This window comes from Labrus bergylta, chromosome 16 (assembly GCF_963930695.1).
Source record: "Labrus bergylta chromosome 16, fLabBer1.1, whole genome shotgun sequence".
In the NCBI taxonomy this organism is placed as follows: domain Eukaryota; kingdom Metazoa; phylum Chordata; class Actinopteri; order Labriformes; family Labridae; genus Labrus; species Labrus bergylta.
Window position 1 is genome coordinate 21,844,587 of NC_089210.1, and position 13,297 is coordinate 21,857,883.

Consider the following 13,297-nt stretch of genomic DNA (forward strand, 5'->3'; position numbering starts at 1 on the left):
GCATCAGGTAAACCTGAAATATCCACAAGAGAGTTAAACACAAAGGTTGTGATATTCTACTGATAACTTTCATATTACCATTTCATTGTCTACCAGAATGTTAACTTTTAATCATCACTTTTACTTAAACTTACCTGTGCAGATGACGGGCCGGGTTGATCAGCACTAGTGTGAATAGAAGCATTGTTAGCAACTGTTATAAAAATAAGTGAAGCAATTTCTTACAGTTTAAAATCAGAGCATTATCTACTTTAAAAAAAATGTTTTACCTGACTGGTGATGTTCCTTCATGTGTGATTGTCTTCAGTTCTTGATAGTATTTTGTCACCGTCTCAAGCTCCTTTTTGACATCTAAAACACAAAAAGTTAAACTTCAACCTTGGAAAAATGTCTTTGCACTTTGGTGTGAAGATAATCTGCTTCAGAATCTGGCAAAAGCAAAAACTTGTAATATCCTCTTAGTAGGTGACTTTATTTCTATGGATGAATATTAGCATGGAAGTTTTTTCAGGCTGTGATTAAACCTGACATTTCACACATATTGTATGCAGATATATGTGAACTTCCTGTCTTGTGGGGAAATGTCTTTTTTTTTGTCCTGCCATGGTCATAAATACATCAAATTTTCAAAATAACATCCATGTGTGAACTCCCTGTTTGTATCTTTAGATATCACAGGCTTGTATGTAGGACTGGACGTGTTAGATACCTAACCCACATAAAGTACATTCGTGAAATGTGCTGGATTGTGTAGTAAACATTTTTTAGGGGACACTATTGAGGAACAAGATATACCTGCACACTTGCTCAAATGCCACAAAACTTTTTATTCCATCACAATCCCAACATTTCCCCCAGAGGTCTTCTTCAGGTAATAATTTTTGTTTTTTTGCAGGTGTGCAGGTATATCTTCTTCCTAGGCCTGCTGTTTTTGCACTGCCCTGCACCTCCTTGATGTTCGTTCAAAAGTGGGGGTCAGGACCCCCTGGGGAGTCGCAAGACACTGAGAGGGGGGTCGCAAGATGACCTTCCATAAACAAATAAACATTTGAAGTGACTTAAAATTGCACATTTACCCATTATTGTAAAATTATATACAAAAAGTTGTTGAATTTAAAATAAAGTGAGATCTGTGATGAAATGAAAGTAATTTGTAAAAAATCTTTCTAATGTAACTTTGCACAAGAATGTAACAATGTAGGTGTCTGTTACTCTTTGTAAATAAAAATGCACACAGACACAATGAAATAATACAACTATTATAGGCTGCTGTGTTTTTTTGTGTTTACTAATCCCAGTGTTTGGATATGCCTATTAGTGTGTGCTGCTTTAAATGCTTTAACAACTTCCAGGGACAGTGGGGGTCCCCAGTCTCTGGCACCGTTATTTTGGGGGTCACGGGCTAAATAGTTTGAGAAACCCTGTTCTAGGGGACACGATTGAGCTATTGTGCAACACCAATGTGACAGGCAGAGTACATTTTGGCAAAATCATTTTTAATTTCTAAACATCCACATTACCTGGAAGTGATTGTTCATCTGAATTGAGAGCGCGCTCAACAGACTCCTTCATTGTGTCGTTCAGTTTCTTCAGGATTTCCTCCTAAATCGGCATCAAAATATTTCAAATGTATTACCAGGGCATTTAAATATAGTGTTCAACATATTCTGGATCTTATGTTAAGTAACAGGTTAAACGTGTGTTCACTGGGCTGCTCAGAAAACAGAAAAGCTAAATATTTTTCTATAGGATTTTTTTTTCTGTTGTACTGTAATATTTAACAGCAAAATGTATTTTTTTGTTACACTGACTGCAGTGTTTTAATTGCAAAAGTAATTTTCTCAATGATACACATCACCTGATGATAGAAGAAATGTTCTATTGAACCATAAAATAATCAAACTGTGCAACGTTTTTTGCTGTATTATTATCTTTTGAGTTTGGATAAAAATCGAGATAAAAATCAAGGTTTACTTTATTGTCCCACAGAGTGAGAATTAGTCTTGGGCTCTTCACCCACGCTGCAGCCTTTAAACACAACATTCAACTTAAAATGTGACAAACCTTCAGGTTTTCCAGTTTTGACATCATTTCATCTTTAGCCTTCTCAAACATGGTGTTCTTATTAGCATCAACATGCTGCCTTATGATTTTCCTAGTGTTTTCTAGTCTTCCTTTTCCTTCACATTTTTGAGCATCTACAATGAAACAGAATATTTTACTGAATTACATTTCATGTTAAATGTTTTGAGTCAGTGTTAGGTTTCATGTGCCAAGATCTTTTCTCTTACCTTCGTAGCATGTTTGCATGGTTTCCTTGATTGTTGTCGTCAGGCTGCTGTACATTTCTTTCTTACGCTGCCGGATGGTTTCTTGGAGTTCGATTTTTATTTTTTCTTCCTAAGAGAGAGGATAAAGAACAAGCTGTGTTGTAGACCCTCTAATTTAAATGGCTAATATTTATTATATTTAGGGACGCACAATATGAATTTTATTAAGCCAATATCGATAATTACCTGCTCCTAAGAATATAATCAGTAAAGATGTATATATAGACCTACATTAACGTAGTATACTAATGTCAAGAATGAAAAACAAAAAATAGTTAGGCCTTTAGAATATATTTTTTAACTTTAACCATGTAAAAGTTATTTTTCACTTTCTGCAGATAACCAATGAGGCCCAACACATAGTATAAGCCAGCAGTTGACTAGCCCCCATTTTAGGTTTTTTTCACATTCGGCACAATTCTTTCCCCCTCCCCTCTGGGCTTCATTCACATCAGTAACATCGTTCTGTCCCTTCAGTACACTCGCATATGTACACCGTAAAACATAAATGAACGCCATTATTGTTAATAATGATTATAAAAATATATATATATCCGTAATATTGGCCAAATAATCATCTGAACTGATATGTATTGTGCATCCCTAATATTATCCCTAATATAATCCCTTATATTGATGGTGTTCTTCATAGGCAGTGTATATAATGTTTAGAGCTGAATAAATAACATTGTTTTGGTTTCACTTTTGCATGTTTTCTCTTTATTCCATACATTAGTCACAAACGTCAGGTTAATGTTGATTTGCTCGACAAACTACTTGATCAGTCATTAGATTGAATTATTCCTTCTTTTACCTCAGTCCTGAGAAATTCCAGTTGCAGTTTCACGTCTTTGTACTTCCGATTTTGAATCAGCTCCCCAGTGTCGAGTGAAAAGGAACTGATGGTCCCGTTGAATGGTCCAGGATTTGATTCAGTTCTGAAACATGTTCATAAGTAGCTCTTTCATTAAGTAAGACCGGACAAGTTTCAAATTAAATAATTTCAGCTGTAGCAGATGGAGTGGCAGAATCCAACATAGACCTGAACTTAATCACAAATGTTTTGATAGTCTTGTTCTTAGTTTTGCTCATCCAGCTTGGAAAACCAGACAGCCAATTTTAAGTTTACAGCCCAATCCATCTCCTTAATTTCTATCTGAATACTTTTTTAAAACTGTTCACCATTAGCCGGGTGCTCAAGGTAACTGCTGGTTAGAAGGACAGTTTTCCTTTGCATAAATGCTGCCAAAGGTTTGCTTATGGTGGACTCGTGTTGGGTTTATTTTAATCATACAACATGGAGTACAGGTTTCACCTGGGCTTTTTCTGAAACCACCAACTAATTTAAATTAGTAGTACGCACTGATTTGGCCAGAATGCAGTATGCAGTATGCGAACAAATCCGAGATCCACAGTATGCCAAAACTATCCGGATGTCGTACTGAACGGGGTCTGAGCAAGGTGCACAAACATTATATGCATCAGACCAGTCGTCCTTGCGTACTGTTTCCCACAATTCAAAGCACCAGGTCAGAGATGATGGACAGCAACGGCCATTGTGTCCCGAGAAATAATCACAATCCGACCAAACCACACAAAGATACCACCATCAACTTGTTTGATTCTCAAAATGCTGAAAATCTAAATTAATCACTCGTCAGCTTTTTCCAGACTGTAAGTGGATGCTACCCTGTAGTGGCGATTGTTGTCAGCTGGGCTGTTTTTTTTTACTCCAATGCATTCTAAGACCAGAAACCAGCTTAGTCGGGCCTGGCATACTGCAAAATAACCACAGACTGGCAGTCATACTACTGTTGAAGGTAATATGAAGTACATACGGCATGATATGTTCAACAGGAGTATGTAGCATGTGGTTTCTAAAACAGCTCTGCTCTTTTTCTAAAGTTTCTTGACATAACTTTTGTTATGTTTTGGCACAACGCAAAAACGATTGATCTATGTTTTAAGGATTTGTATTACTACATTGTATACAATTATCTTATAAGTTTTTCTTTGCTGTCGTTTTTAGGAGGCCATTTTTTGTCCTTGTTTAGTAATTCCTTACGGGAAGGTCTTTCTAAATTCTTCATCAATGCTGTCCATCAGCTTTGCAGCTAAATCCTCATTGAGGTTTAAGTGTTTCCCTGCTGTTGTTTTGTGGACACCATAGTTGTCGATTACACATTTCAGTGTCTTGTGAAAACCACTTCCTTTTCCCTTCCTCTGAAACAAAACAAAATTAGAATATTTCATTAGACACTAATAATTTAAGTATGGGTTGGACAATCTGTGGTTTTGTTATGAAAACAAAATATTCAGGTACCTTAGGATTTAAAAAGGACTTCAAGACATCATCACATGAACTTTTAGAGTTCTCAACCCCACGCTTGAGACATTCTTCCAAAGCATCTGTGGCCTCTTGCATGGACTTTTGGACTTGTTCATGTCCACACTTCATTGTTTCTGTAAGGACTTTGCTCACTTCTGTTTTTACCGTAGCCTGAAATCAAACAGAAAACATTTAAAATTCAAAACATTGTGTGCGTGCGTGTGTGTGTGTGTGTGTGTGTGTGTGTGTGTGTGTGTGTGTGTGTGAAATAATACAAATCAAAAGCCCATGACATCTTTAGCATTTTTTTCATCAAGTGTAAAAGCTGATGTGACCGGTTGTATGCAACGTTTAACGTCAGAGTGCAATTAATTAGGCTCAAGTTTATTGTTGCCTTATTTTTTCTGCATTTATTTAATAAAAAATTAACATTTTATTTATACAGCCCGAATAATTCTGATACGTAAACAGAATGAAAGTGTTGTTACATTATCTTACCCCTCCTCCACAGCGGGCCCCTTGAATTAAGGACAGTATCCCATACGCTCCTGACACATACCAGTAGTTCAGTGTCTCTGAGTGATTGTCATTAAGTTTTTGCAAAATCTTCTGAAGTTCAGGGACTTCTGTAAATAATAAATACATAACAATATTCTTAGACACTTTTCACATGTTATAAACATTAAATAATCCACTAACTGTTCCATGGGGGGATCACCTACCAGTGTCAGCAGGTTCTAGAAATTGTTTGTCCTGAAACTCAATGGCGCTCACTGTGAACACTTTGAAACATTCATCACTGAAATGTCTCTGAAAAAATAAAATGAATCATTTTGAGATGGGATTGCAGTTATAGAACAACTTCGTGTTTTGGGTTGTCAGTCTATAAAACTCACCTTAACCATCTTTTGTGTCCCAAATTTTTCTTTCACTTCCACCTTTACTTCCTCGTTCCTCTCTCTTAGGGCTTCCACTAAACTGATAGAAGAGATCAGTATCAGGCAGTGCCTCAAACAATATCTGAAGCCCTGAAACCTCAAACTGTGTTTCTCTTAGAATAAAAGCAAAACATTGTCTCTTTAACACACAAACATATGAGCACATATCATATATCTATACAATAAAGTGTAAAAGTGGATTATCAGATACATTGTGTATAATGTTGGTATTAAAAACCTGCACGACTCAGTGATCTTTACACATTCCTAATGCTAGAAGATACAACAGATGATGATAACAATCTTGATGGAGCACCAGTTGTGTTAGCAAAACTTGAGAGAAATGAGAACAACACCAATGGAAGGCTAGTGATGTTCAACAAGATGCAGGTAAGGCCTGGACTGTTTTTTTTGTTCTTCATAAACAAGGTACACAGTTTATAGACTGATTGTGATGGTATACACATTAGGTAGGGGGACATCTTTTATACATCTATATATACATCTTTCATTTACCATTTTTACTGACACTTATTAGTGTTAATATAATGTTTGAAAAAAACCCCACTTACCTTTGACCTTTTTTACGTCTAATATGATCAGACTTGTTGCAGATGAAGTGAATGTGCTTACACTGGCCACCATTTCCAAGATACCTGATGGCACTTTTCAGAATCTCCCATGCTTCTTTCTCTGATGCTGGTCTCTCCATGTCAGTCACGATCCACACAGTGGAACAGTCTTGAACAACCTAGAGGGATACAATCAAGCGCTTTGTAATAAAATAATGTTAAACTTAAGACAAGATAAACAAATAGTGATGCATTTAAATGATTTACCCCTTTCCACATGTTATCTCTGCCCTTGTTGCAGTCCCCATTTCCAGGTAGATCCACAAGTGTGACATTCTGGAGAAGGTCATTATTTGGCACCTTGATAGTAACACACTTCACCAGGGGCCAAAACCATTTCTTTATGCCTTTAGCCACTCCTTCCTTTGATTTGCTTCTTGTGTATTTGACAAGTTCTGCAGACAGCTGTTCAGCCTGCAATAAAGGATAAGATTCAATATTTTATTTAGATGCACCATGGTGAGTACAACATCCTGATTGGAACGTGACAATCTGGTTACTAGTGGACAAGGTCCTAAATGATTTTTCTATGAATGGTACATTTGGTATGTGATTGTTTCAATTTAGGATGAAGTTCACTCTTTTAAAAAAGACTTAATATAAGAATAACACTTTATAGATTTATTCTATAACTTACCGTTCTAAAGGACAACGTCATCTTGCCAGAATTGAGAAATTCTGGAATTTCTTTGAAATGTTTCCGATCCATGAAATTGTTGTTGTCCAATATTTCTTCCCATTGTTCTCCATACACTGCTGACAGCATCTCAACAGCGTTACTTTCAACATCGTCATCATTGTTATTCTCCGTATTGTTATTGTCAGCACCTTCACGGTCATCGCCATTATCCTCTTCGTTGCCTGCATCATTCAGTAAGATTTTTTTAAAGCCCTGCACATGTTCCTCGAACTCCTGATGAAAAAGTAATCTTTTAACATAGTTTCATGGAAACAAATGAAAAAAAAATGCATGAAGCAAAGTGATGAGCAGCAACATCTGAACTTTTTGAAAAGTGACAAGTACTCATTAAGCAGGTTTTACCTCTTTTTTGATGAATTCAATCTCTGCCTCATAGTTCTGGTTCTGCTTGTTAGCCTCCACCTTAATGATGACTGTTGTACATGCTTTGGTACGTCCTGAGGGCAAGAGATCCTTCTCTCCAATGACAGCATTTATTAAAGAGCTTTTTCCAGCCCCTGTTTTACCAAAGACACCAACCAGCTCCCTCTTTTCTTTCTTCAAACCACCAATTTTTTTCCTGTTGAAAAAAAGATTTAATATGTTTTTTGATTTATTTGGAAATTAAACAATGAAATAATGTGTCAGTAATGTTTTAGAAGTAACCACCAGCAATTTCACAGCGACTGCTGTCATTAAGGTGCCAACAGACCAAATGTGGGACAAAGAGTATGTTTATGCGGGACAAAATGTTACTGCAATGCCGAGGTTGGTTTAGGTTGCACGATGCAGGTTCACCACAGAGGCCGGTGTAAGCACATCTTTAACTATGGTTGCTGCTTTTGTACGCCGTGAGTTTTTTTTGTTATATCTGAGTCTGTATAAATGTACGGAGCCACAGTCTGCTGCAAGTGCTGCACAGTGATGAACGTTGGTTATTTTACTTGCTGTCCCTTTATCTGTTGGGCAATCCTCTTCAGGTTTTAAGGGATGTAGGCCTATCCATAGACTGACATTTTCTTTAAGGGTCAGTCTTGCATTCAGTGTGTCGCATCAAATCGTACTGTCCTTAATGTGTGACTGAAAAAGAACTCTGGCAAATGTGGCTGCATCTCCTGTCTTTGTTGTAGTTTCCATCATAATCTGCCAAAAAGTGCATCCTGGTTGACTTGTGTCTTTGTTTTGTGGCAGAGGAGCGTAACATAGTCAACAAGGATGATATCTTGATATCTGAAACAGGCTATGGTAAGAGCCTCATCTTGAAAACTAAAGCCAATCAAATGCAGGACATCTTCTCAATTTAAGGGACTCAGGACAGGTGATGAAAATGTTGTGCAGTCCCATACAAAGCGGGACACCTGGTCATACCTATAGCTGTCATCCAAATGGGGACATGGTTAGTCTACTGACAGGGAGGACATGTTTGACTCCTCTTGGCCATGTTACATTTGACATAGTAAATTGTGGACTCAACTAACAACAAGCTGTATTAGCAAGGTGCTTAAGATATCTGCTATTGGCTAGAAGACATCATTAAAGAGATCAGAGGCCTGAACTTAGAAATGAGGGATGTTTTCAACACATTTAGGCAAGCTTTAAGAAGTGACATGAAAAAGGATTTGGATAATCTTAAGAAAGACACAGGGGTGGCTGTGGTTCAGTGGTAGAGTCAATGGTCTATCAAGAGGGTTCAACCCCCTGCTCCTGCAGCCACATGTTGATGTCTGGGACAATAGACTTTATAAAAGAGTATAATATTGAGTTGGACATCAAATTATTGACTTGGTCTGCACTGGATCCTCAGTTTAAACCTGGGATCAGTCATTCTATATTCAAGCAGTGGTGGGATCAAGGTATTACAGCAGTATGTACTTAAACTCAGAGAAATTATTTAGAAGTTTTGGTGACCTGCAGAAGGAATTCAAACTTTAGACCAACAATTTATTTCAGATACCAACAAGAAATAACCAAGGAGGGCAAAGCAGTTATATATATTTTGACTTAAGCATACAAACAGAACATGAAAATCACTTCAAAAATAGACCAGGGTTTCCAAGTACATAATGGGAATAATATGGAATACATATTATTGAAAATGAACTGTACAAAAAAATCATAAGAGAGGGCTGGTGTTCAATGTGGGGCATGCAATCTCTAAGAAGTGGAGAGGATATGGTTCGTTTTATTTTGGTGTGTCTCAGCGTGCCGCCGTGATGCTCTGTCTGCAGACAGAGGAGCAGGGAATACTCCGTTATTATAACTCTGTGTAGTTTTTACATGACTGTTGGGGTAAATATTTGCCCGTCATGTGGTGGATAGCTCTGTGAAATGAACTTGCCAAATGAAAAATCTACCAGCATTTAGCACTTGGCGGTCGTCAGCGGAGCGTCCAGACCCAGTCAAAACAAACAAACAAACAAACAAACAAACAAACAGTGCATCAGCTGGCTATCCAGCGCGAGCCGCATGTATAAACAGATGAGAGGGGAGTTGACTGCTGGAAGTCAGAGACGTCATATTTTAGTTCATGTTCTACCTGTTCAACAGTCATTTGATACATAAACATAGATTCAGTGAGGATTTGAATTGTCTTTTTTGTTTTTTGACTCTGGTGATTTTCCTTTGGTGCTGGGTAAAACCTCTTTGGGGGGTCCCAAATAATTGTCTATGCAGGAAAAACACTTTCAACCCTACTGTTCTTTTATATTCGTCTTTGTTTGCCCAGGTTGTTTGTTTCTCTTTTTTAATGTGAAAATTAATTCAATAGAAGTTTTTCTTTTCAAACCTTAATGATTTCATACCAGCCACTATATACTGCAGCAAGACCTTTGTTTATATTCTGTGTTAAGCTGGAAAACAGGAACACTTTTAGAGGCCATGTTATTGTTTATACAAAACCTTAAAGTTGATAAAAGTTGACAACCAAAAATAAATCTGGTGAAGTTCTCTGACATATAAGAAATATTTAAGTTATGTTGAAATGCATGGGTAGTGATGAATTACATAGAGGTCAAATACAATCCCAGTTCCTGAAAAGTTGGGATGTTGTGTTAAATCTAAATAGAACGTGCAGCTTGCATAAAGATTCAAATTGGGTTTATTACATTTCTCAGTTTCAACATTTGATATACTGAGTGTGTAACTGAGTGCTATGCACATACAATGATTAAGTGTCTTGTTCTTTTAGAGGTCTTATTAGTGGGAGGTGGTGGGAAGATGGAACAACTGGGCCTTTCAGAGAAGAGATAACTTATCTATGTAGCATGTAGCAAGTGTTATCTGCATTGTGCTGAAATACCGAGACTTTTCTCTATTCGGGGAACTCCTCTCCCACAGCTCTATGTTGTGTGAGATTCTGTGCACTGCATGAGTAACGAGACGCTGACTTCAAAATCCTCATTCCGAGTCTGATGTTACTTTTTCACCCACAGATATATTGTCTTTTTTGTGCTAGTTTCAGTTATATATGGGGTTCCAAATGTTTGTAAATCATCACATTCTGTTTTTATTTAAATTCACACAATGTCCCAACTTTCTAGGAAATTGGGTTGTAGGTTTTTATATAAGTAAAAAGGGAAAGAGAATGATAACAGATTTTAACTTGTGATGGGCACAGGTCATTGTCAAGAGAATACAGTCAGAATAGGAGAAATTCATTGCAAAATGAATGACTCAACTCCAGAGATCAGTCGCTAATGTCTTTGTAAGCATGTCCGCTAAAACTAATAATAATATGCAATATAAAAAATGTATTACTTACTCTAGAAAATCCTTGAGCTCTGTCTGAGGTAGCCTACTCTCAACACTTGCCATGATTTTTTCCACTTCAGGCAGTACATCTTCTCCTGTTGGAGTGAAAGTAGAGAAAAAAAGACAAATGTATCAATATCGTTTTACAAAGAGAGGAAATAAATGTAGAGCATGAGAGAGCCGTTCTCTTCTGAAACAGTTAGAATGTCTTAGATAGTATCTTCAGGCTTTTACAGCCTCTTGCAAAATGTTTTTCAGAGTTTAAAACATAATTGGGTCTTATTTTAACAATCCAATGTTCATGTAAGTGCACAAAGTGCCCTTTCAATAGCAGGGAAATGATTTAAACTGTCCATATGCAGTATAGACTGAAGACATGTTTTGTTTTATCTCAGGATTCTTCTTTAAATTAATTATTTTTATCCTGTTTTGTAGTAATAAAACAATAAACTCCCGGGGGACCCATCACAAGTAGACATATTTAACACTACGCTGCTCATCTCCCTTTTCTGTTGCCTGCAGGGCTGGATCATCTGTATGGGTACAGGGAGACGGGGCGTCTGAACCTGAAAGTGAAGGGGTCTGCCCTGACACCAGGTAGGGTCAGGGTAAAGTACAAATAGTTATATAGCTTCTACAAGATTGGCTGCATTGATTAAATGACAGCTAAGTTAACAGAGAGGTTCAAGGGTAGATTATTTTTTTAGTGGAATCCTCTTAAGAAGTTAAGGCATGAGATTACAACCTTATTAGTGTTCTCTTAGAAGAGAAAAGCAATCTCTTCAGGGTTAATAACAGCCTATAGGCCTACTATTTGGAGGGGGGGGGTCATAACTCTCCTAACTCTTCTCCCCCATTTGGAATCCTTGACACCTGAGGTTTTAAAATCTTTGTTCAATTTTATTTGTTCAATAAATAAATGAAATACCTGTGAGTTCCTTGTCATGTTGTGGTTTCTTAGGTAGTGATGCCATCTGCTGGTCTCTCCCGTGTGGCTCCTTCTCTCTTCTTATCAAAAAGGCAAGAAGAACAATTTGACCCTCAGAGTATAAAACGTTCTCTCACTTGTTTTTGTCAAAGCGAGATATTATTGAGAGAGAGAGAGAGAGGGCCTGCTTCTGTGTTTCTTGCTGTGCCTCGTAGGTTAAAGCAGCCACCTTAAGCAACAGATTTACAACTTGACACATTTCAAACAGTTAATATGAATTTCATTAAATCAAAGGACAGATGGAGGCTGTAACATTATTCAAAAATATGTAGCAAATTGAAATAGATAACCAGAAGCTGCTTTTGAAGTTTAAGTTATGCAGAACATTAATCAAAGATACAACGTCCAGTCAGAGTTAGTAAAACTAGTTACATCTCTATTCCTTTCTTATCTTATGTAACACTGCTTTACTTACAATTCCTTTGGAGTCTGTAGACGATGATGAAAGTAAAAATGGTAAAAGTCCAAAAAGCTCCACAGATGACTGTATCAAAACTCCCAGATGATCAAGTAAAAAAAACAAAACTATCTCAATAAGTCATTTAACCACGGTCCGTGTACGAAGTAAAATTCATTTGCAGTAGTTCATGTTGTATAATGAAACATGCCAGTTTAAGGGGTATTGCCTAATTTCCTTGTCCGACTTGGTGAATGCGAATACATCCGGCTACCACACCCTGACCCTTATTTTGAAAAACGGAAGTTACCGCAGACTCGCAGAATAATTCTCACACTAACTTCCCCGACCTCCGAAGCTATTCCCTGTACTGTATTCTGTTTACTCCCGTTTCATACACGTGTATCTCATAGTCAGTTTTATGGTAAGACTTCTGCATTTATCACTTTTGTCTGGAAAAGGAGATTAATAACAGACTCACTCTCTCTGTCTGTTCCTCCTGCTCGCTCTGCAGTCCGGAGCATTTACCATAAAGATCAGAATACGTGAGCACTTCAAATTTAGGAGCGGCTCACTTCACTATGTAAACTCGAGGAGCGGCTGGCTTGACCGCAGTCCCCAAACCAACCACTACACTCTCCCCCTCCGTGACGGAGAAGTCACACTCGCAATTCAATTCAATTCAAAAAACTTTATTTGTCCCCGGGGGGCAATTCAAAGGAACACAGAGCAGTAAATTAACAACAGTGCAAGTACGAAACATTAAATACAACTTAAAGCTTAAACTTAACTTAAAAATACAAAATATAAAAGAGTAGATATAGACAGTGATCGGACTAACAGATGTAAACAGATGTAACCATAACTATGTGCAGTAAACGAGAAATACATATATATATATATATACAGAGCTATGTGCAAGTAGGCAAATACTAAATGATAAGTTAATAAGGTGCATGGTGAACAATGGAACAACAGAACTATTATATACAATATAACTGTAAAGGTAAAAATGAGATAAATAAAGTGACTGTAGTGCAATGATGGATAAGAGACAACAGGAATAAAGTAACCAGAACTGTATGAATACTGAAATAGAAAGGATAGAATAAAGTGATGTAGTGCATGAGACCAGATAAAGCAAAGGCAGTTAAGGTGCATGGCAAATGGAAGGAAGTAAAAAAGCAAAGTTCACAGCTGAGAGTCTGCATTGGTGAGAGGTACAGGTAGTCCAATGATCTTAGAGCAGACTGT

The 13,297-nt window shown here is 37.3% G+C and overlaps 1 protein-coding gene across 2 annotated transcripts; it reads right to left on the bottom strand.

Annotated features, from left to right (window-relative positions):
- Positions 1-250: 250 nt before the first annotated feature.
- Positions 251-12,556, bottom strand: LOC109979413 (nuclear GTPase SLIP-GC-like). Of its 2 annotated transcripts, none has more exons than XM_065965082.1 (17): positions 12,062-12,556; positions 11,587-11,663; positions 10,669-10,753; positions 7,272-7,488; positions 6,867-7,142; positions 6,437-6,643; positions 6,170-6,348; positions 5,556-5,637; positions 5,382-5,469; positions 5,158-5,285; positions 4,654-4,830; positions 4,396-4,553; positions 3,145-3,268; positions 2,292-2,400; positions 2,065-2,198; positions 1,521-1,602; positions 251-351 (listed from the first exon to the last, which is right to left on the bottom strand). In XM_065965082.1, the coding sequence occupies exons 2-17, from the start codon at positions 11,630-11,632 to the stop codon at positions 266-268; spliced, it is 2,178 nt and encodes a 725-aa protein (XP_065821154.1). In that variant the 5' UTR covers positions 11,633-11,663; positions 12,062-12,556; the 3' UTR covers positions 251-265. The 2 variants fall into 2 exon arrangements, with proteins under 2 accessions (XP_065821154.1, XP_065821153.1); XM_065965081.1 differs by having other exon boundaries at positions 11,587-11,666.
- Between the last annotated feature and the right edge of the window lie 741 nt (positions 12,557-13,297).